Consider the following 25,342-nt stretch of genomic DNA (forward strand, 5'->3'; position numbering starts at 1 on the left):
TTTAGGGTGTGTGTGTTCATTTTTTTAAATTTGTTTTCATCCCACGATTTTGCAACCCAGTTTTTTCACCCAGTGACAATTATCTAATGTAATCCTGGGCGCTACACTTCCTCTGCCAACCTGGGGGGGCAGCGGACTGACCTCATGCCTCCTTCTATGCATGAGGAGTCCAAGCTGATTCTTTTCACCTGACAGGGGGGAATTTCCCTGGCCGGACGTAGCGCGTGGAAGGAACACGTTATTCTGACCAGTTCCTTTCCCCTCCATCAGGCACCCCGGCTGACCAGGGGGAGGTAGTTTTTAGAGACCAGGATTACTGCATGTTTTTGTGAGGGTACCTACCCTAGGAGACACAGGGAGAACATGCAAACTCCACACAGAAAGGCCCTTTTGTGTTCATTTTTAAAGAATTTGGTTCAGCATGAGCCAGCGAGTGAATGTTTGAAGGTATAGATTGAGTGAATTCTTATTGATGTAACACGTGTGTGTGTGTGTGTGTGTGTGTGTGTGTGTGTGTGTGTGCGCGCGTGTGCGTATGCATGTGTGTGTGTGTGTGTGTTTCAGCAACAGCGAGTGACTGAATGAGTGAAGTGAATGGATTATTGAGTGATACAGTGAATAGTTCATACTGCTTCCCCATGTCCAGTAAGAATAGCAATAGATGCCCAAACATTATGTGTTGTTCACACTCAGACTTGTTGTTTACCATCAGTGTTAAATAATTCAGTTCAAAATTAGATATTTATTTCCTTCGTGGCTTTCAAAGGAATATTATTGCTTTGTTATGTTAATATGACTTTTCAAGGTCATTACTTTCTCGCAACAAATAATAATCATAATTTTCTAAACAATTATCACACACTTTGTTTCTGAGCTCTGCTGAAGGTGATGGATCCAGATCCAGTAATCTAATTTAAAGTTTGAGTTAGATTTATATTAAATATGTGACATATGCAGCTTATGTAACCCAAATGTTTGATCTGGTTATCTACATAGATGCATTGTGATTTAGTTTCCTCTTCTCTCCATCTTTCATTTGTGTTCCAGCCTTGAAGTTGCTTGTAATATAGAAAGCAATGGAAAAAGTGTGCATTGTTGTACAGTATGTATATCTATTTATTTGTACCTATATGTGCTCCCAGTTTGTTGTTTTGACTTCTCTGGTTTCATGAAAGACTGGCACATGTGAAGTGGCTGTATACAATATGACTACACAGCACCACCTAGCGGTAGAAACAGTCTGTATAATCAGTTTGGTTGACTTTGAGTTTGGTTTCAGCTTTCTTCATCAGCAGCCATTTAATTAATTAGTTTAATCACACAATTATAGTGTTGTTGTCTAGCAGTTCATGCCGCTACAACACTTTTCAGCATCACTGTACCAGAAGATAACTTTGATAATGTATGGAATGGAGGATAATGGTCATGGCTATTTTTTATCACTGGAATAAATTTACTAATTTGTGCTGCTGTGTTTTGCCTGTTTCTGTAAACAGGAATGTGAACCATTCCACCTCACATTGAACTTGACCGAGTGAATAAAGATAGGCGTCCTCTGGGAACATAGTGAGTTGCTTAGAAGGGCTAATCAGTCACTTAGGAATAGGTAACATGGACTGTAGTAACCACGATAAACACCATTCAAACATTCTGATGGACAGACCTGTGTTTTGAAGAGAGTTAAAGTATAACTGAACCCACCCGATATCTCCATGTGGAAAAATCATGCCACTCTATGCCCACAGATAGTGATATCAATCTGTAATGACCTCCTTATTTGCACAATATTGACTACAAACACATCTTAAAAAAAAAAAAAAGGTTGGGAATGGGTAAGAAAAACAAAAAGCAGTGAAACTGCACAAACCTTTTATTTTGATTTTACAAGCAGAAGCTTGTTCCTCATTACATTGCTATTATCTAAAAAAACAACAACTGTGCAGTGTATTTGTCTTTGTTACACACAATTTCACTTCCATCACACAAAACATTGTTAGTTCAACACCCAATAGCCAACTAGGTGACACTGACAATTGTGCTAAGGTGTACTTCTCCGGTGAACAGCTGTGAAGCAGGTTTATGTGCACAAATTGAGAAATGATTTGTTATATTGGACATATCACCATGTCAGAGGAGTGACAACAAAGATTGGAACATCATTTCCCTTTATACTGTATTATATCTCTATAGTGTCTAGCTCCTTATTGACTGGTTAAGACACCTGTGGGCCACATTAGATTTGTTTCCATTTTAAATGTGAAGTTCTGGGAACTCAAGACTACATTAGATCACGTTTTGATGCCCTCCCTCCCCTCCCCCTGATTTCCCAGTACATTTTGAAAACTGCTCGCATCACAAAATTATGCATTTAATTTGGTTTATTCAGGGAGGATGAGGTGTTACTGCTCCAACATGGCGTTATAACTGTCAGAAACTACTATAGCCTAGACATTGTGTGACAAGTCTCGATTTGTAAAAACATGGATGAATACTGAACATATTGAATGGCTGGCTCAGTACTGTGAACTGAATGCATTCAGGCGTGTTTGGTATAATTCCTTATGAGTGCAAGGAAGTAAAGAGTATTGGCCAACAAAAAAACAGATACTGTACAACGTTTGATGTTGCTGCTGTATTTCAAACTGGATCATTTAAACCAGGGATGACCACTTCAAGAGCATTTAACTGTTTTAATTTCATAGTGATCTATGAAATAGGTTAATGTTCAAAATAACTACCAGAGTGAATTGTTGCCACTCCAGTGACTATTTCTTAAACTGCAAAAAGTAAAAACCTAATCTGTTAGGCAGCGGTAGTTGTAAAGTATTCATAACTCTCAAATTACTCAACAAGAATAAAACAAACAAAATGTAACCACCTTAATCTGATTGACCTATTTAAATCAAAGAGGGTAATGATTTAAGACTCTGGCCAGTTTAATTGGATGAACTTCTGGTAAAAGTTATTGTGGAAATAACATTTACATTATGTGGCACACAATAATCCCTGGTTTAAAAGATACATTAATTCATATTACTCAATCCTTCCATTGTTTGTGAATGAAAACCTTTGACAGATTAAGTCATACAGTATGATAGAGCAATAAAATAGTTTTGCACAAAAGGGAAAAATAAAACAAAACAGCAAAATATTTCAAATGCTGCAATACACTATAAAGCCAAAAGGGCGACTTTCTTTATATATTACAATTCATATGATACAAATATTAAGTGTACAAAGAAAACAAAATAGATACATCAATTGGCAATCATTAATATATCAAAAAAATATAATATAAGAACTGTGCACTCAACACAAAGCAGGGTAAATGTTAATAATGCCAATGCAATGATATGATTTTTTTTGTTGGTACAAATTGGCAAATCACGTCACAAATCTAAACGCCAAAAAATGTGCTCGTTTGTGTCACAGTACAGGACTGTAGTACTCATAGTAGGACCTACAGTAAGTAATTCAAATACACTTACAGTACTACAAAGTTCAACAGCAATGGTCTTTCGGGGGCCGGAATGTGAAATGCCTGTCCCGTTTTGATGACATGACACAGACTCAAACACTCAAAACGTTTTTAGACACAGCTTTCCATCACCTACCAAACACACATGTACATCCTAATAACGTCACAATTAACGCCATACCCCCAATACACCAAAACACACCTCACAATCACTCCTTTCTATTCCCTTCTATGCGGTTGGCTTGTATTTTTGTTTGGCAGGCTGTATTTATTGGCAGTGGGTAAGCAAGCAGAGTAAATATATTGCATCACGACACTCTTAAGTGAATTCAAAGTACCATAAACAAATGTGCCACTGGTGCCAGACAGTGGTGTGTAGATCCCTTATACCAATATTTAAGTAATAAAGATGAAAGACTTAAAGGGCACTGTGAAGAATAAGGGGTTAAGGTACATCGTTCAGCGGTTCTAGGACAATAGCTAGTCTGGGTAACACTGGAAATGTTTTGGGACTACTTCCAATATTTAAAATTCAACACAGATTCAAAATATGTATCATTACATAACAGAACAGAACAGTGCTTCCCTAATCCTGGAGAGACAGAGTACTGCTGGTTTCTATTTCTGCCACCTAATCAGGGATCCATTAAAAAACCTGGGGCATCAGGCGAATGCAGTTATTATTTACTAAGCTAGCAGTAAGCTGGAGCTCCAGCATGGTGAGAGAGAACGTTCTATCGAGCAATCTCTGAAAATCACACCTGCTTTTCCACAAACTGGAATCGGTTGATTTATTCTGCAGAACTGCCTTCAAACAATAACAAAATGTACCTTACAGTGCCCAACAAAACAACAACAAAGAAAACATGTATAATACTTATTTCCCTACCTTTTTGATACTCGATTCCCAGTCATACCTAACAGCCAAGTTATTCGTTTTTTAAAGACTTGTGGCTTCATTTACACACTCACATACAAAGTGGTTATAACTATTGGTTGAAACTATTAAGTCACACAGGTGCCCTTTGCACAGGAGTATTTTAAGATGGCACAATACTGAGTCCTAATATGCATCTATACATATGGACTCATTTGTAATGTATTGTCAGCAAGGATTGTGTCAATTTAGCAAAGGCATACTTTCTAAAACCACAACCAAAATAAAGGAAAATGAACAGCAAATGTTTTCTTTTTTTAAAGGTGCATAACTAGAACAAAACTCCACTGTTTGTTAACTCAATTTCAGTACATTATAGAATACGTTTTTTCTCCCTAAAATCATTTATAACATTTTGTTACTGCAGTTTTTCTCTAATATATCAGTATTAAGCAGATGAGTTATTTAATTTTCAAAGTTCCTATATTTACCATTTGTCCCTCTGTGCTCTTTTTTTTTATCAGCAGCAAATTCATATAAGTAAATAATAAAACTTAAATAAAACTAAAATAAACAGCGAGTACAAGCAAACGGGATCCTTCACATTGTATACACAGGGGGTGTGGATCAATGTGAGATATGGCTCTCACATGCACACGCACGCACACACACACACACACACACACACACACACACACACAGAGCATATACTGTATGCACAAGTGCACAGAGCTCGCAAACACGCACGCCTCACACTCACACTCACACTCACACTCACACTCTCACACACACACACACACACACACACACACACACACACACACACACACACACACACACACACACACACACACACACACACACACACACACACACACACACACACACACACGCACACACTTGGATTTCATGCATTCATTGTGCATATTGGAGAGAGTGGGATACAGTGCTAGACACTGAGATATATACACATACACACACATATATGCACAAGTATTAGTATTGTGTGTATGCTTATAGGCAGACGACTGTGTATGTTTTGTGCTTGCGTGTGTGAGTGTGTAGGTACAGCCAGGTTTTGAAGGGGCCATGGCTCAGCCTCAGGGGGCCCAGGGTGGGCCGTGGGTTTGTAGGCGAAGCCCTGGGCTCATTTCTCCTGCAGCAGTGCAGGGATGTTGATGTTCCAGCCGATGGCCTGCCTGTCGAAGCCACAGCTGAACAGGTTGCAGGAGGAGTTATCTTCACACCAGGCCGAGCAACAGACCATACGCCGGTGGCCCTGCGCCAGGGGACGCATCGGTTAGCATGGCAGAAACCACAGATCTCTGTGTTCCCACTCGGAAATTTTGCCAATAGTCGTTATATATATTTTTTTTTTACCCATTAAGATCTGTGGCCGATTCTACAAATGCCTTCTAAATCAGTAGTTCTCATAACTTCTCAAACTTGTTCATGCCAAGGACCCCCCAAATGGACCCTTATCCGAACATGTTTTGTCCCAGGGACTCCCAGAAGAGAAGATTTGCGGTAAAAAATAAAAATAAAAACACTTTCAAGAATCTTCGGCTCGAAGTGTCGTGCCGTGAGCTTGTAGATCTGCTACTAAAATATAAATGGCACGCTTTGCCGGTTTGAATGGGTTAAAATCACAATGAATTGCAAATGTGCTTGTCACACAGAGTTTGCTTATCAATTATGACAGGGTTCCCCAATAGGCGGAAATGGCCCGCGGAGCGCCCCCTGGCGGCCCGCGGAAGAATTTCGGGGTCCCATATATAAATGGCATTAAATGGGGGTCAGTAGCCTATGCATGTCAAACTGGGCATCCTTTTCAAATGGGGTCCTGCCCTGAAAATGAATTTTCAGGGCAAGACCTCGACCTCACGCGTGCGGACTCGGCCCCCAGCCTGGTACCCTAGTCAAAATATGGCCCTCGAGAAAAATTAATTGGGGAACCCTGAATTATGATGACATTTCCATGACAGAATCATTTTCAATGGTTTCACTGACTGTCTGAAACCAGCATCATAATGTTACTCTGACTCACAAAACATTAGCAAGTAGACTATCTATTATTGTAGTGGCACAGCCTATAGATGGCGCTGTTTACCATAGTCCTGCATATAGCATGTTCAATGTTTCGGTGCCACGCCCTCTTCAAGAGAGAAATGAATTAGTCAATGAACAGATCTAGAGCTTGTAGATCTGGTATTGTCCCAACTCTAATAATGTGTAACATAGATGTGTTTGATAATGAAATGCTGTAAGAATGAGGATGAAACACACCTGTCTGTTGCTGCGTGGTAGGCGAGCCAGCCGCACCCCAGACATGTCAAACAGCCGCACCTGTCGATTGTCATGAGGAAGAGCGATGATTCTTTGGTTCACCGATACGCTTATCCTGAAATACACAGAACCAAGGAAAAGAGATTAGGAGGCACAGTACAGTACAAGCACGTAAGAGAAACCTGTTTTGGTGTAGCCCTCTGGCGGGGAGACACTTTCTGTCTGTGGCGACAAACAATCAAATCATGGTTAAAGTTATTATTGTTTTTTACCAATCACATGCATTGACAGATCAGGTGGGAATGAATCTGGTAACCCATTGGCAAAAAATGGAAGCTACTAAATCTGTTTTGAGAGATTAGGTGGGCAATCCACAAGTCTGTTGTAATAATAATAATAATATTGCAATAGGTAAAGGTCCCTGTATTTCCATGTATCCTACCATCTGAAGGATTCAGGTTATTTTCTCTTCTTTTCCTCTGTGTTAACTAAATGCAAATGAAACTAACACTAAACTAAACCTTAACCATAGACTGTTTCAGCTGCTACCGTCTGACAAGAACAATACTAAAAGGCCTGTTGCCTGTCAACACACACACACACACACACACACACACACACACACACACACACACACACACACACACACACACACACACACACACACACACACACACACACACACACACACACACACACACACACACACACACACACACACACACACACACACACTGAACAGTAAAAAAACAGCAACACGATTACTTCTATTCAAATTTTCTTGATGAAAAAATGATATATAAAAAACCTTGCTTCTCCCTTATAAGTGGGTTATTTGTTCTAAATATGGGGTTGGATTTATCTTGGAATAATAGCCTAGCCCTACCCTGAAGCTGGAAGAACCTTGAACATACCTGTTGACAGCTGAGTCGGTGCGGATGGTTGCTATGGGCGACCTCATGTTCTTCAGGTCCCACACCTTGACCGTGCGGTCGTCGCTCCCGGAGACCACGTTGTCTCCCACTGTGAACACTGCTGATGTCACCGTACTGAGGACACAGGACAAAGAACGTCAACATGCGTCTACAGCAGGGGACTTCAACACGGGGCCGGGGACCCCTAGGGCGGCGGTCCACAAACTTTAACATTTCAAGAAACACCCTTAACTCTGACAGCATACAAATGTTATTTGTATGATGCATAGATTAAAGCAAAATGTTGTTAGGCTAATCTGTAATTTGTGAAGGATCCCCCGCACAGCAACAAACAAATTTAGCCATATTTGCTACGTTTACTTAAGTTTGCTTTTAAGTTTGCCCTTGCTTGTTTTTGTTTTTAATATCCAAGATCATTAGGGTTTTCTGGAAGATTGAACATACATTTTATTGCTAGTTTACTTGAAATACTTTTTATCTTAAATGCGTTGTAAAGCTTGTAGCCTAATTTGTAGCCAAATCTTGTGTGGAAGGAATTAACCACTTGAAGCCTAGCAACAACTGACCGCATCACTGTCATGCCAATAATCACGGAAAAGCACACCCTCTCATGTAATATTGCTTCATTTACCCCTCTGCTTCCCACGCAACATAAAACAAAATCAAGGACAGTCAAACTGTGAATGTCAGCTCTTCGTGACCCACAGTGTTCTGTCCATCTTAGGAAACTTTGCTAGTGGCTAATTCAACCACGGCAGCGGCTCACATGAGACCCCACCCACGTCTAGACCTTTAATCGAAGCCGACACACAGTTTATTCAAGGATAATGAATATGGTTTTATTCATTAGTGGCACCCTTCCTGGTGTGAAATCTGATTGGTCGTGGTCACATAAGAGAAGGATGGATTTCTGACTACTCAGTGTGTGTGTGTGTGTGTGTGTGTGTGGTGGGGGGGTGTACTGTACTGACTCAGTGTGTCCTTGGAAGACATTGACAGAGTGGATGGATGGGTCTCTGAAGTCCCACAGTCTGAAGGTGGTGTCCCTGGATGAGGTGACCACCAGGCGCTGGGTGGGGTGAGTACAGCAGTGGGTCAGCTCCTGATCATGACCTGCACACGCACACGCACACACACACACACACACACACACACACACACACACACACACACTTTCATCGGGAACAACTCCATCGTGCTGAGCTGATTGTTTTAACCCATTTTGACCTGAGATCAGATTCTAAAAATGTCTTCTACATCCTGACAGTTTTCTGAAAAAGCTATGTTTCTATGTCAGTGGTTCTTCGATTTTTCAAAAATAGCAGACCTACAAGCTCGTAGCGCGCCACTCGGTGGCGCGCTATGAGCTTGTAGATCTGCTATTTTTCAATAGCTAAAGCATAACATAATGCTAACACCAAAAGGGGTTACCGCCCAAAATGGGTTAAAAGCAGCTCTCAAGTCAACAACATGTGGGTAACGCATCTTACCGGTGAGCGCGTGAACCAACTCCGACGTCTCCACGTCGTACAGATTGGCCGCGCGGTCCCAGGACGCCGTCACCGCCTGCTTCCCCCCGACCAGCCAGTCGGCGGCGATCACCACCCCCTGGTGGCTGCGCAGGGTGGTGGTGGGCAGCCGCACCGACGGACAGTCGCTGGAGCCGTCGGTGCCGTCCACCCCTCCCCCGCCCTCCGCCTCGTCCTTGTCCGAGAAGTCCACGTCGTCCTCGCATGGAGTCTGTTGCTGTGGTAACGGTGGTGGGGTAGTGGGGATGAATGACATGCTGGCACACTGGTTCATATACTAGAAGACCTGTTCTACAATATCATCTCAATGAAGCTCATTTGTCTCATCTGGAAATATACATATGTATGTACACATGTATATGTGTACAACATACACATGAATGCTTTATTGTTAACCAATAATTGTCAACCAATAATTAGTAATTTAGCATAAGTTCAAACATAAACGGGTTAGAATATTATAAGGACACCCAAGAATACAAGAAACATCTTCTCCTCTTGAGTCGTGTCCGCGCGCACGTAATCGCGCGCACACACACACACACACACACACACACACACACACACACACACACACACACACACACACACACACACACACACACACACACACACACACACACACACACACACACACACACACACACACACACACACACACACACACACACACACACAGTGAACCTTACAGTGATGTCAGCCACAGGTTGTGGTGTGGGCAGCTGGACCATGTATCTCCAGATATGAGCCGTCTGGTCACCTGAGGCTAGAGCAGCAAAGAGGAGAGATCACTGTGTTAACGTGAAGCCCACTTCAAACCAGAGTACCCTAGTGTCCATATTCTGGGGTGTACATTCAGCAAAGAATTAAGAATAGCAGATGTGCAAGCTCAAAACGTTGTAAGCTTGCACTTGAGTTGTTTTCAGCTAAAAGATTTGGTGTATAGCAGTGGTTCTCAAAACCTTTTTCATGTCAAGGACCACCAAATTGATATATTTGACTGTGGAACCCCATCTGAAAATGTTTTGTGCAACGGACCCCCAGAAGTTATGATTGATGTTTTTTGGGGGGTTTTTTGCGCTGTGAGCTTGTAGATCTGCCATTTTTGTGTGGTTAAATTGATTGTATTGCTATGTTACTACTCTTGCTGGGGAGCCCCAGAAAAAAGAGGAGTGGAAGAATATAGCCCTGGGGGACCCCAGGCAACTTCTGTATGTATACAGGGTTCAAGTGGTTAAAGACTAGAAAAGCTAAATACAAGACCATTCTGTTATGATTTGATTCACACACAGAATGTTTGACATCCTTACCTGTTAGAGCCATTTGTTCAGTAGGGTGGAACTTGATAGAGTTGACTGAAGAAAGAGGGAGAAAGACAGTGCTGAACATAATTATACACACATTTCAACAGAAAGATTTGAGTATTATGGGTGTATGTTTCCACAGTAATGGCAATCAATTTCCCTGAAGAGTAGCTAATGTGCGTCTTCTATCCTTATAATTTTTATCCCACGATTTTGTAACCCATTTTTTCACCCCTGTGTCAATTATCTAATGTGATCCTGGGCTCTACACACCCTCCGCCAACCTAGTCCCCATATATGGGGGACATGGGGAGAGCAACGGACTTGAACTCATGCTTCCTTCATGCCTGAGTGTCCAAGTTGCTCCTTTACACCTGACAGGGGGGAGTTTCCCTGGTTGGACGTAGCGCGTGGAAGGAACACGTTATTCCAACCAGTACCTTTCCCCTCCATCCGGCGCCCCGGCTGGCCAGGGGGAGGCAGTTTAGAGACCAGGATTACTGCATGTTTTTTGTGAGGGTACCTACCTTAGGGGACACGGGGAGAACATGCAAACATGCAAAATGTGCGTCTTCTAATGCTAAATCAATCATTTCCAATCAGAAGTAAAAGGCTACCAAAACCATATGAAACAATGACTGCTGTCCCTCACAGGTCCATTAGTACCTGACCCTTGATGGCCGACATATTTAAGGAGGCACTTTCCAGTCTCGATGCTCCACAGCATGGCACTGTGATCTGTTGATGCAAGTGAACCATGCATATACACACGTTAAAGTCACTTCAAACTGACAGCATACAAACAGTTGCTTCTGAACAAGCAATATGATGAGCCAAGAGCTGTGTGTGTTACTTATTGGCGGCTAGTAGTTGCTTAGCAACACATGCAGTATGTCGTCTCTGTCGGGTGGAAACCTCATGCATGTCCAAAACTGATACTTTTCAGGATTCAAATTCAAAAGTAGCAGATCTACAAGCTCGAAAGGCGACGGACCAAGCATGTGGATCTGCTACTTTTGATGCTATTGTGCAACACTGTAGTATGATCAAGTACGGCATTCATTTACAGAAAAAAAAACAAAGAAAAAAAACCCAAAGGTTAGAATATGGAGATACGAGGTTTCTTCCCGACAGCATGGATATGTACCACTGAATTACCCACATGAACTCTATCATTCCACATCCTACTGTGGGCATGTCATAACAGGCACACATTTGGTGAAAATAGCTGTTTTCAGCAATGAGTTTTGGATTAGAGGGAAAAAAAGAAGGGGCCAATTACAGATCCCTGGGGGACCCTGGCCAAATAATTATTTTGTGTTGAAGTCGTTTTTCACTCTTTCACAACTTAAATTGTGATTTCTCAGTGTTGGTCAAATCACAAAATCAGATTGGTGGATTGTTCAGGTATGATAATCATATACCATGGCTGTGACATCTGCTTTGTACAGTTCTAAAATATCCCTCTGGGGCGAAGTAAAGAACATTAGGATGCAGCCTGGAGCCTATTGGCTATTTACTACCCTGCAGTTGGCCCTAACAGGAGGCATTAGTCTTGTCTGGTCTGTAAACTGTTTCCATTTCACCTATACACTCCTACATTAGGCCAGAAATAGACCATACGGTTGGTCATTATAGATTCATTTCACCATTACAATGGCTTGCCTAGTTTAAAAGTGTAAAATGAGACCGACAAAACGAAAGACAAGCCCATTATATCCCCCCTTAAAGGCCATCGTTACTCCCCTTAGGTGCAATATAATGACAATATCCCATGGGCTGTTCTGAGTTATAGCTTATATCAGATAAACACAACTGTTGTATAAAAAGCAATAAGAGCACTGAGGTGAAATAAATAAATACATGGAGACCTAACAAGTGATAAAAGATAGTGTGTGTGTGTGTGTATAAAAAGCACATTCAATTTATTGTTCTAGTCCCTGCCGAATTTGCACGACCTGACCATGCACTCCTCGGATGTCGATTGCGTGGGACAAGGGTGGATTAGAACGATTCTATACGAAAATCCCTGACACATTGGTCTGATTGTTTGATAAACATTCCACTCCACACTGTATGGGTGCACCTGTTTAAGGGTGCAACATTCTTTTCATTCATGGATACAATTTCTCATAGTTTGAGTGAATTATAATAGTATAAGAAAACCCCAAAGCGGAAGAAATAAGAGATAAAATACTTCAGAGAGAATCCTTCTGGAAAGTTATTATTACAGCATGTGGAGTAGACTGTGTTTATTTTCATGTACATAATGATGGAAAATGCCAAGAACAGTTCTTCCAAGCCAAATGCTTGAGAAAAGAAAGATCTAGCACAACATCAAGGGAGGATTCAGCGAAACTGTTGCACTTGTTGTGCGATTCTTCGTATTGATTTGACGTTTTGTTCAAATGTTTTGTTTTCTGAAATTACAACTGAAGCCTGTGTGTGTATGTGTTGTGTGTGTAGAGGTGGTACGGGACATATGGTATGTGTGCATAACATGTGTGCGTGTGTGTGTACATACTGTACTACCGGTATTTGATGAACGCAGCAAATGTAAACGACATTTACATGCAAAGTTGCAACTGGACTGAGGTCACACATAAACGGACAGCAAGGTAACGGAAGACTAGTCTTGCGCTAGTCTCACGTAGCCAGACATTTATTCCACAATGTCCGAATGCTACAGTAGCCTATTATATTGAAAATGGTGGGAGTCAGGGTTGGGAGGGATTAATTTATTGTTATTTATTTACAATTTGTTTTGATAGATTTTTATGTTGCATTTAATTGTTATAATCATTACTATATTTTCTCTTTTTTTTGTCAACGGTGGTTGGTGCAGGGGTTTGGGGGTAGGATTTTTAAAAATGAGGCAAGGGGCAAGCCACTGATTGCAGTAGGCAAATAATTTGAATTATGCTTTGTGTGCATTCTCTTTGTATGCCTGTACCTGTGCCTTTCATCGAAAAAATGAAATAAAAATGTATTCAAAAAAGAAAGAAAAAAAAATTGTGGGAGTCAGTCAACGTCAGATACAGTCAAATAAAGGAAGACAGTACCTGCAGATGCGGTCCCCAGGACCACCGGCTGGGTCCTGGTCACACTCAGGTCCCAGATCCCATCTCTGTGTCCCACATACTCCCTCACCAGTTGACACACGGCTCTGGACGTTGTGGTCTTGAAACTTGACACGATCTGAGGGGAACGCACACATGCTATATTAAGACCTCCGATTTATACTGCGTTTCTAGGACTCAAACAGGGTTCCTACACCTTCTTACAATTAGTTTTTTGTTTGTTTTTTTGTTCCAGACCTAGAATTCGTGTTTGCTTTTTAGCCAGTTGTTTAGGGGTTTCATAAGATTTACTGAATTTGTACAGTGCTTGGGTGGTTATGGATGTCTTGCTATGACGTATTACCGCATACCTAAAGATATTCTATACCAATGTAATGTAAAATTGTCCATTGACCACTGCTGACAGACAGTGGTCATCTCAGACAGAAAATTTGATTTTGATTCAATACTCCTGGCTTTTTGATCTAGTCAGGTTCTGGAGATAATGGAATTCATAAGATTTTCCAGGCTGTGTAGGAACCCTGCTCTGCGGGAGGGAAGCCGGGGTGAGTAGCAGAAGTCAGGACCATGGGGAAACCATCAGCAGAGGGTCCTGCATATGCCGGGGCAAAGAAGCTTGGGTTGACGGACATTATTTGCATCAAATGAACCGGGATTTGCAAACAAAGAATCTTAGCGTTTGCTTTCTCCTCATTGTGTGTATCACATGGTTGGAGCTTGTTACAGTAAGGGTAGTCATTACATTTTAATTCTCTGACAGTCAAACGAAATACATGTTTGTCATCCACAATATACCTTGCTAAAGTAATTGTCCGGCTGCTGCAAAGCCACCCGTTTCGTGCACCGTGAACTTGGAAAACAAACGCTAAGATTTGTTTGCAACTTCTGAACAAAGTCTTGTGTCGACTCGGATGAAAAAATGTAGCAGTACTAGGGCTGTCGGGTTGAATCTTAAGATTTGAATCCAATTGAATGCTGTACAGAAAATTTGAATTATTCGAATCCTATGTTATGCTTTCAAAAGATAATTGTGTCACCGATTCAGAATCATTAATCATGAAATATTTTAAATATTGAAATATTCAATATATATATAGTATTTACTGTACAGTATGTAGTACTTGCTCTGTGTAAAAATGTACACTTGTGCAAGCCCAACCCCCATGAAAGATGCTGGGAGCATCATTCATCCATACTGTGTAGTGTATACGGGCTCTGCTGTTGCTCTGCTTGTCGGAGTGTCTTCTCTTCTAGGGGTCCCTGGCACAAATCATTTTCAGATGGGGGTCCGCGGCCAACTACAGATACATTTGGGGGTCCTTGTCTTGAAAATGTTTGAGAACCACTGGTCTAGGAAATAGCGTCAGATGCTGTTGTTAGCTCTTGTTTTAAAAGTGTAATGTAAAACAGTGATTTTCTGATGTCAGCTAGGCTATGGTGTGCGTAATTTGATTTTTATGAACAAATTAAACTATAAACCTTTATAAACCATAATATAATGAATGTGGCCTTGTCGTTCCCTTGGCTGCTGCTGGTCATGCAGCAGTCTGTCTATAGTGCAATTTATTAATGACCAAAACAATTAGGATTGACTGAAATTGATTCCAATTTTGATACATTTTAATAGATCTGGATTCAAATCAGATTTTATGAGAGAATTGACAGCCCTAATCAGTACTGTAGGTTGCATTTATCAAAACTGGATTACTGTAAAATGCAAGGCTGCAAAGGAAAGTGCTGGATGGGGGAGGTAAAGAATACTGAGTTATAATAAAACCAAAGACATTAAATGATAGTTGTTATCATCAACAGCCTGGCAGGTCGAGGTGTTTACATTGAATATGGGGATGATACAAACAGGACTATGGGTCCGTTTCTGACACAGACCACTAAACAAGTTCCAACTGAAAGGAAGCAGGACAGAGGACAGCATAATTTAAGCAATCAGACATTTGAAATGTAACCTCACTGTACACATGGAACAAAGCATAGCATTCAAATAGTTCAACTATCCATTTTGAAACAAATGTTAAATCAAATCAAACACTGTAGCTAAATAAAATAAATATACGAATTAAATATATGATGTCAGTACTAATCCAAAAGCTATTGAAATGGGTTGATACTGTATTTCTTGTCAGTTGTTAGCAGGGGTGCTTGTTGTTAGCAACTCAAGCAGCGTGGGTTAGCTAACCTGCAGATTTGAATTATTAGATAATTCATTTTTACCCATGACAATGAATGATGGGATATGGTTTTACATTGATATATCAAAAGGCGATATATTTGGCGTAGAATAACATGTTTTTTTTAATTAAAGTGACTGAACGTGTAATCTGTTTCAGAGTTTGGTCTGTAATTGAAAATAGTCTGTGACCATCAATACCATCTGCTGCATGTGATAACGACTAGGAATCCAAAATCGGATCAAATGTAGCAGAATCACGGCATGCTACATTTAACGATTAGGCAACAAGTTTTAAGGGAAGTTTTAAGGAAAGGCAAAGCTAAGTTGGCTCACAGGGGAGAATGGCCTACATGCTTCAGGGAGTGGTCTGTCATATTGCCAATCTTAATTATATAATATTGTAAATATGTTTGAAAATATCCCATCCACACCAAGTATTTTATTTTGAGTTGTCTGAATATTGTTTTTATGTACAGTATGCCTTTCTGCTCAACTCAATTTCCTCTTGAATTGTGACCTCTTGTTCAATGATGTGAGATCAGGACAGACTGGACAGTAACTTGATATGGAAAATGTTTTCCCAACAGACCACACACTGTCATAATAGAGTAAAGTCATGGCAAACAAATGTCCTTTTTCACCTCTACTTATTCTCAAGGCAATTAAGGGCATTTTGAAGATAACAACCACTCAAGAGAAAAGGTCCCTCCATTGTGTACAGCAGCATTTCTCAAAGTGGGGTCCAGGGACGCCCAGGGGTCCTTGAGGGGGCTTGCAGACATGTTTGATAGTTCGGAATCAATTGGACTCTTATGGGTCTGTAACTCTGAGAGTGTACAAATGTCCATTTGTACACTCTCAAGAGTTAAATTGGTGTCTCAGAGATAAAACATTTTATCAAATGGGGGTCACTAATTCCCTTATGGGGGTCCACAGGGCTAATATGTGTCAATTTGGGGTCCTTGACATGAAAAAGTTTGAGAACCATTGGTGTACAGGTTCCCAATTATTATTTTTTGCTCACCAGCCAAATGTCTAATAGACAGAGGTGAAAGTAGGCCAGGCCGATACGAGATTCAGCACACAGTACCAGGAAGAGGGGACAGCAGCTGCCTGCCAAAAACCACACACAGCCTGTCACCATCACATTTTCCAACAAGAAAACACATCTGCTAACGTTAGGTCACCATTAACAACAATGTTTTCTTATGAATTGTGTGTTTTGTGCCCAGGACAGACAGACCTGTGTTTTTTTTTAATCTGTACTGGAACACGGCTGCAGCACAGCCTTTCCAAAACTGTTTTGCTTATTGGCTAATGCCAACTTCTGCTGCAGCTGAACGATATCAAGTGTGTGTGTTCTTGGCAGGCGTTCGTTGCACAAATCACCACAAATTGAATGGGTGTGTTCAGGGTTATGCATGAAGCTAAAAATCACCACAAATTGAATGGGTGTGTTCAGGGATGTGCATGAAGCTGGGCTGAGAGGAGAACAATATGAATGATGAAGGTTGGGGTAGTACCAGCAAGAACATCCCTGCAGGAAGTTGAAACATTTGACCTTCTACCAACGTCTTTCTTTTTTCTTATTAAAAACATTTACATCAGAGAATTTTTTAATTTGTGTGGAATATCATGCATACATTTGATAGCGCATAACAACACATTTGGTGAATAAAATCCCTAGTGGTCAGAGCAGATTTTAAAGAGTAAATATTGTTAAAAATAATCCTAGTTTTAAAACAAAGTGTCAGGTTTCTTCATGTGAGGAAAAGAGAGATTTTGCAATGTGTGTCATTTCTTCCGTCTAAAATTGTAGGTGTGCATACAGTAGGAGATATAGCACATGCCAGCACAGTTAAAGTATAGACAAGTGACGGGCGCATAACCGTATTGTATGTAACACTCTAACTCTAAGACATTACTGTGCTGTATGTTGACGCCAACAGGATAGCACACCACCAGGTTTATTCATGTGCAGTTGTGCACTCACTGTACTAGTGTATACAGTATGAGCCACTAAGGCTGATATCGTTACAAATATTACTCATGCTGAGCCAGCAATGTTATTTTATTGATATAAAAAGTCGTCCGTACTATGAGCCATCACTGCTGCTGATACCGGTATTATTGCCCTATGAGTCACCATGGGTGATATTTTGTTATGCGTTGAATCAACAAAGCTGATATCTTGTTGCAAAAACGTGTTGGGTGGCTTCTGAAACTCACACGCCAAATGAAAAATCAAACTGCATTTGGCGCTTGGCCGGTGTTAATTTTGGACTCTGATTGTGTTCCATTATGTAAATGCCAAAAAGTTCAGTTAAAAACTAGAAGTGATGTCAAACTAACAAAAACAAAAAGCACAACTTAACTTTAAAAAACTCATTAGTGAGTTATTAATTAGCGGTGTAATTATTTAATAAAACAAAAATAAAAAAAATCAGGTTAAATTAAAAATGTGTACAAAAACTGAACTGGTACTGTACATTTGAATGACCAGGGTTCTTGGGGAGGGAGGTTGGACTCCCTGGCTGGGCTGCTCATGCATATAGGCACACGGGAGGGAGGGGAAAGAAACCAACAAAGTTACCCATGAATCTCCACCCCACAACTCCCAGCTGGTTACACTGAAGTTGCGGGTTCCTGCACCTACTCTGGCATAGCAAGAATTTGAGCGAGGCTAAAGAGCACAGATGGAAGAGAGAGCAAGTTCTTCAAAATCCAAAGGTCACGGGTTGCTTTGAAACGTTAGAGGATCATTTATACTTCATCATCATCATACAACCTGTTCCACAAAGTGACACTTTGACACAAATCCTTTACGTAGTGAATTGTGATGAGCGACAAAGTATAAATAAGCCTTAATGTTTTGACAAACTTGTCTAAGTAGCGTGTGACAAAAACTGCCAGTACATTATTTAATGCAATATACACTTCTCTTAATGATCAGTAGGATTTTAAGACGGTCAGCAATATTATATGTTACAAACATCTCCAAATACCACAACATTCTAAAAACCTAAGTGGACAGCAGCCGTTTAGGCTGCTTGCCAAAAGCACAATATTTACCTTGCTTGTAGAAGCCTTGTAGGTGGTCTTTAGTTTTTGTGACAGTTGGCTTGTGCTATGACTTGCTGTGTGCAAGAAAATCCAGACAGAGAAAATATGTTATACACAGTAATATTATGCCGAAAATCTACTTAATGGTAAATGGTCTTAATGTAAGAACCATAATAATGGCATGCCAGGAAATTCACTATCAACGACTACAGGGTGATGAATACAGACTGTAGCAAGCAATTTTATCCCCCCCTCCCCATGTTTATTGATTTCTCTTTACGACATTTATTCACATATATTTTAAAATGGCAGCACAAACACTAAAACAAAATCTTCAAAGAAACAACAGGATATGTCCTTGAATACAAAACAAAAACACATTACATACAATTAAACAAACAAATTTCCCCATCACAGTCCCCCCCCCCAACCCCAATTTAGCTAGTATCTTCCCCAGATCCCCTCCTCGCTGGTGCCCCAAACAAGTAGTAGTGCACTGACAAGGACCAACCAGCTATTAATAATAATAATTCAAAGTTATAGCAGATTTATAAACATTCAAAGATTGTTTTTTGTTTGCTGGTGTGCCCAGACGGTAAATTCTAAACAACAAGGATCTGTAGCAAAAAGAGGAACTGTCCTACTCGCTACAGTATGTGTCACACCTTTTGTTTTAAGTGCTCCTTTGGTTAAATCTCCTCCTTCAAGGGTGTGTCCCTCGGCTGCTAAACGATCATTCAGGGTCTCGATTTCCCTACGCACTGAAAATTAACAAAGAGATCAGGCATCATTAATAATAATAATAATAATAATAATACTTTATTTGTATAGCACCTTTCATGACATGAAATGCAGCTCAAAGTGCTTTACAGAGCAATGACGAAAAACATAAAACATTAAAATTAAAATAATAGCAGTAATGCAATACAGTGAGGACATGAATAACAAAAAATAATTTAAAAGATCAACTAAAAGCAAGAGTGTAGAAGTAGGTCTTGAGCTGTGCTATAAACATTTCTACAGAGGCTGCCTGTCGAAGGTATAGTGGGAGTTACCGCACCAATGATTTGCCATGCAAGTTCCTTGCAACCGAACAGTGCGAGTAGTTGCATGAAACCATTATCCTCGATGACAGTTGCAAGGAGTTGCATTGGTGTGACATGTCCTTAAAACCGTTTTGTTGCAAGTAGTTGCATTGGTGCGGTTTGGGCCTTACAGTACCATCTGTGTATGTAAATAACGTTCTGTGAGGTCAGAGGTCAATAACTGTGAGGTCAAAATCCTATAGAGCAGATTATTCAGGCCTATAAGTAAATGGCTTACTAAGGATAATACTATAAGCTATATCAAAGCTATAAAAGGCTGTAAAAATACATTAAGTTACTCAGCATACAATAAATAAAATGAAAATGCAGCAGTAACACAAACACATCAAACAATAACCTCTTCACAGTATGAGGCTGGGATGCTCTTTACTTTAGGTGGAAAACAGATGAGTCACCCACAGCTTGCCCTGGTACACTCCATGAAATGTAATGTCCAAAGATAAGATCTGTCAAAATGTCTGGCTTAGATATACTTACATTCAATGTTTTCTATGTAGAGGTTTTCAAACTCCCTCTCTATCTGACCAAACAGATCCAGCAGATTGCTCCGAACAGCCAGGGGCAGTTTGGAGTCCTGTAAGAGAAAACGAAGATCAGACCCATCATGAAAAAACTAAACATCGACACACTGGGACCGGGTGAACTGGGAGAGTGGAGGGTGAAAAGGAGGATAGAAGGTTGCTTGTTTGAAACCTTGGACCAGCTTGGAAATATCTGGGCAGGGACTGGGCAATATGCCTTTGAGCCAGCCATCTGCGGTGCTGCTATGACAACAGAATTCCCCTTGGCGTCAATAAAGGTCTATATCTCTCTATCTTAACAGCCTCGAAACCAGCAGAGCTGCTCAGTGGCTAACAGAGGACTGTGTCTGTATGAGGCACCCTGTGGGTGTGTCCGTGTTTAACAGTTTGGATGTGAAGTGTCTATGTTTATTGTTTATCTGTACGGATGTTAAGAGTTTCCATGTTTAACTAATGTGAAGTGTCTGTTTAACTGTAGGCTATAGATGTAAAGTAAGCTGTTTCCGGCAAATATTTACTTCATTGGTATTACCAGCACAATACAGAAAACCTTCTACTTTTCACAGTATTGATGCTTTAGCACGTACTTTATCAACCGGCCCCATGGTGCAATGGTTAGCACATTGGACTTTGAATCCAGAGATCCGAGTTCAAATCTCGGTGGGACCTCACATTTTTTATGATGAATTCCTGTTCTGTTCTTTGTCTATATAGAAGTGTCTATTTGTACGTCTCTAAATGTTTTGATGAATTGAACATGGTGGACCCTGTTGTAAACAAGTGTAATGCTTAATTGGGTCGTCCACTCACAGTTAACAGCCTTTGTATTGAGTTTGTGCTCGAAATGTACTGTAATTCTGCAAACTGTTAATAAATATTTCAATCAATCAATCAATCAATCAAACAGTACTTATCGGCACCAGAACTTTTAGCAAAGTACCAGCACAGCAACTGTAGTGGATATAATATTGCTCTTGATGCATTATAAAATGTTTCTAACAGGAAGGAAACAAGAGCTGAATCTATTTCAAGCTGTACAGCCAATGAGCTCCTGGCACAGTACAAATCCCAATGCCACCTAAAGCCCTAGTGTGAGCCAAATATGGTAACAATGAAAAACAATGTTCACAAAACTATCCAAGAATGCCATACTGTAACACACATTTGACATCAAGATTCGAACATGATTAAGCAGCATGTTTTAAACTTGTAATGGTTACATTCAGGTCATACTGAAAACCATTCAAAGCCTAAACTGAAGCACTAACAATATAAGACAAATTTTGAAACAGACTCTGCCTTTTATACCGACATAGATTTGCCCTTGTATACAAATCTTTCCTGGGTTACAGTCCCAGTAATTTGTCTTCGGTGTTCAGTGAAGTGTGGTCTTGGTATTCATAGGATAACATTAACACAGCCTGACGTAACAAGAAAATAAGGTCAGTCAGTGCTACAGTGCAAAACTGCCTTAGAAACATTAAGCTAGCCCTGCAGCAAAAATTGCTTACCAAGTCGGCACCTCCCAATGAAAGTCAAACCCACAAGAACTGCAGAAGATACAACAGGAAAGCCTCACGCCTCCCACAGGCCCCGCTGGCAGTACTGATCAAACATCTACTACATCAGCACAACACTAACGCTAGATCTAAATTAATCTAAATAAAACAAAAAAACTAACTAAACTTAACATTGCCCACGCTAACACTAGTCACCCGCAACTTACCTCCATCCTCAAGTAGGACTCCAGATTATCAGAAGACTAGGACCAAGTGAAACGAGTGAAAGATGGGGCGGGGGGGGGGGGGGCACACACACACACACACTCGTATGACAAGTGGATCTTAACCTCCAGTGGCATACAGAACGAGGTTGAATCGGGTCAAGCTATTTGACTTTGTAATTAATAAATTGGGCAAATCATTAATCAACAGGCAAGGACTGGGCTGCAACAAATGAGGCCCTGGCTTAATCCTTGTTCTGCACAAAGATATTTGGCCTGGATTCTGAGATAGTTATAGACTATACACTATAGGACCAATATATACATCAGTGTTTCATTCTATCAAATGCCCTTTTGACGTGCATAGTGCTCTTTTACAAAAGTATTTTCATAATGAAGAGCCAGACAGTGAGGCAAAAAAAGGAAGGCATCGTATGAGACATGATCTACCCAAAGAAGGAATGCATGTGACTCCAGAGACGGGGGTCTTAAGTTCACTCCCATGCATAGGCACACATTCTAACATGCAAAATGCTGTTTAATCAGAGATGCCTTTAGATGACCAATGGCCATGCATGGGCCGTGGCCATACTGGCACCAACACAAACATTACTTTGCCCTCTATACTCTAAAAAGATTGAAAGTCACTGGCTTAGATTTACTGGGACTAGCTTCCCTACAGGTGTCAAACTCCAATGTTTGTACAATGGGCTAAAGGTTACAGCAGAGCTAGCACCGTGCCGTTTCATTTTCTGCACCTGGCATTGTTCATTTCACAAGTCTTCTGTGTGTCCATGGGCCTGGATAAATAGAAAGGAACATGAACTTCCTCACATACATTTTACTAAAGGGTGGGTCGCCTGAGGATGATAGCAGGTTGGCCAGCTCTGTGTAACCCCATCCTCACCTGTCCCTCCAGCATCTCTCTGTGCAGACCGATGCGGTCTTGCTCAGTGCTGTTGGTCCGTCTGATGGAGAGACTGTGGGACTTCCTCTTCTGCTTGGCCTGGCGGGCCGCCTGGCTGTTCAAGCTTTCCACCGGCATGCCACCGTCCAGACCCCACCCAAGTGCTTATCTGAAACTGTCAACGTGGGTTGGCAGAGGACAGAAAGTAGTGGCTTGGATAAGGAACTTGTCACAATGAAAGCAGCATAGCATTGGGCTAAGTACAATATGAATTAAAATGATAAATGTAGGTTTTTATGATCATGGTTGAAAGATTTTAACCATACCCCTTGAACCTCTTTTGAAGTGGGTTATGTTATGATTGAACCTATAATAAGCATGCATGTTCATTCTACTGTAAGGACAAATTCATTAAAGTCTGGTTCACCTGACATCACAAAGCCAGCATGTTTGCCCTTGAGTAGAGGTGAGCATTAGCGTTAGCAGAAAGAAAAAAATAATGCGAATATTCTATTTTCTAGTAGTAGTCAGCTAGTAAAAAAGGAAACCTCCTACTGTTAACTACCATTATTTAATTGACATAATCATGTTAGGATAGGTGTTACAGCTAGTTGCTAGTTAGAAGCAGGCTGTTACAATAATTGTGATCTAGACAATAACGTTGGGTGGAATTACTCAGAAGCTACTAAATGCTGACGAATGCATCCGTGCGTGGATGTGTGTGTACAGTGTATACATGCTTAAAAAGACAACGTTAAAGAGGTGTTATATCCAAATTGGCGACCTACTGAATTATGTGATGCATTACAATACTGTGCACAAAGGCTGGCAAGTCACCGACTGTTGACAGTAGAGATCAATTTGTATGTAAAACCCTCAGTTACACAAATACCGACAATTTGTGCCTCGATTCTCGAATGTAGGCTAAATGTTATCCACGAATCTCAAAAACATATTGACGCACAACCCTGTCCCTTGCATGTCATGGTGAAGTGATGATGCATCATGATGCATGTTAGAATTTAGCATCATTGCTATGCCATACAAATGAAGGGGAAAGCAGTGTCGTCGGAGTAACGGAATTTAACGGTTCACCAATCTCGGTGTAAATAGGCTGCGTGCCTTGCTGCCGTGCGTTAGCAAACATCGTTAGTTAGCATGCCATTGCCAACAACACCACTTGCAGCAAAAACAGCTTCCCCAAATAATGGCCCCCAATTTACCTGGACGTCTAAAAGGGCAGATTTGCATCCCAAGCAACGCTGGTAAATGATGCTGGAACCATTTTCTTCTGTGTTGAAATATCTGCTGGCCTTCACTTCAGCACAACCCAGATGACAGCTGAGCTGAAACGCACCACACCACACAGCCTAATCCGGTCCGGGTTTTCAAAATAAAAGCTTGTTATAATGGCTTTTTTACTAGATAATTTCTAGTAGTATTTGGTTCTCAAACACATGTTGTCAAGCCGTCAAAGACCCTCCAGTCCTCCACTGTGAAGTACACAGTGGTGCAAGATATTTATTTTCTTTATTTATTTATATAAAACAGACCTGTAATAAATTCCTATACGATCACGATGTGATGTAAATACATGATCTATTACAATTATGAAATAATTGTTTATTTCACACTTGTACAGGCTTAATTACAACTTTACAGAAAATATTTGGACCGGGTGTAGACAGACACAACTGTTAAATAACCTTAGTAGTTGCTAAATATATTGTGTCACTTTAAGATGGCACAATGGATAAAACCTTTGAGAGAACATTGAATGGAACCAAATTAATAGGTATAGATATTACCTTAGGAAATTAGTGAAATGCCCTTTAAATCCTAAGTTAAGGCAGCCAACTTTAGAACACCCTTTGAACACTTTTGAAACCCAAAAATAGAAAAGACCAGTATAAAGAAAATTGGAAGACGTAGGAATCCAGACCACAACGAATTATAAAGTTTTAGGGAAATTTATATAATAGATTCTCAATAGAAATATGTTACAGATCCAGGCTTTACATAGCGTTATTCCATATTGTTACAAAGTCTGTTTCTGAGTCCTGGATAAAGTTTCTATTCCGTGAATAACACAATTATAGTCAAAATGACACAATGTTGTTTATCTATCGTGATTGGAGGACATGTCTATGTCCGGGGCTGTCTGATGTCTTTGGCCTGGCAGCGATGATGATGATGGTGACTCCCATACAGTTGAATGCGTTGCCATGACAACCTGTAGATAAACCCTGACTTCTCCTACTTCGGTGAACTATCTAACAGACAGAGGTGTTATGCAGAGGATTCGACAGTCCACAAGGTCACACTATCTAGAATGTCTGATAAAA

General features: G+C 40.6%; 1 protein-coding gene across 1 annotated transcript; it reads right to left on the reverse strand.

Moving 5' to 3' along the window:
* Nucleotides 1-1,855: 1,855 nt before the first annotated feature.
* On the reverse strand, nucleotides 1,856-24,362 carry LOC306912489 (WD repeat-containing protein 37). The gene is made up of 14 exons (XM_079488755.1): nucleotides 24,221-24,362; nucleotides 22,998-23,172; nucleotides 20,324-20,420; nucleotides 19,406-19,501; nucleotides 18,750-18,814; nucleotides 13,472-13,607; nucleotides 11,076-11,147; nucleotides 10,416-10,460; nucleotides 9,795-9,871; nucleotides 9,067-9,322; nucleotides 8,548-8,689; nucleotides 7,556-7,690; nucleotides 6,642-6,756; nucleotides 1,856-5,634 (listed from the first exon to the last, which is right to left on the reverse strand). Exons 2-14 carry the CDS (start codon nucleotides 23,133-23,135, stop codon nucleotides 5,503-5,505), a joined length of 1,506 nt encoding a protein of 501 aa, XP_079344881.1. The 5' UTR covers nucleotides 23,136-23,172; nucleotides 24,221-24,362; the 3' UTR covers nucleotides 1,856-5,502.
* Between the last annotated feature and the right edge of the window lie 980 nt (nucleotides 24,363-25,342).

The sequence above is a fragment of the Electrona antarctica genome (genome assembly GCF_951216825.1).
Source record: "Electrona antarctica genome assembly, chromosome: 19".
NCBI classification, from domain to species: Eukaryota; Metazoa; Chordata; class Actinopteri; order Myctophiformes; family Myctophidae; genus Electrona; species Electrona antarctica.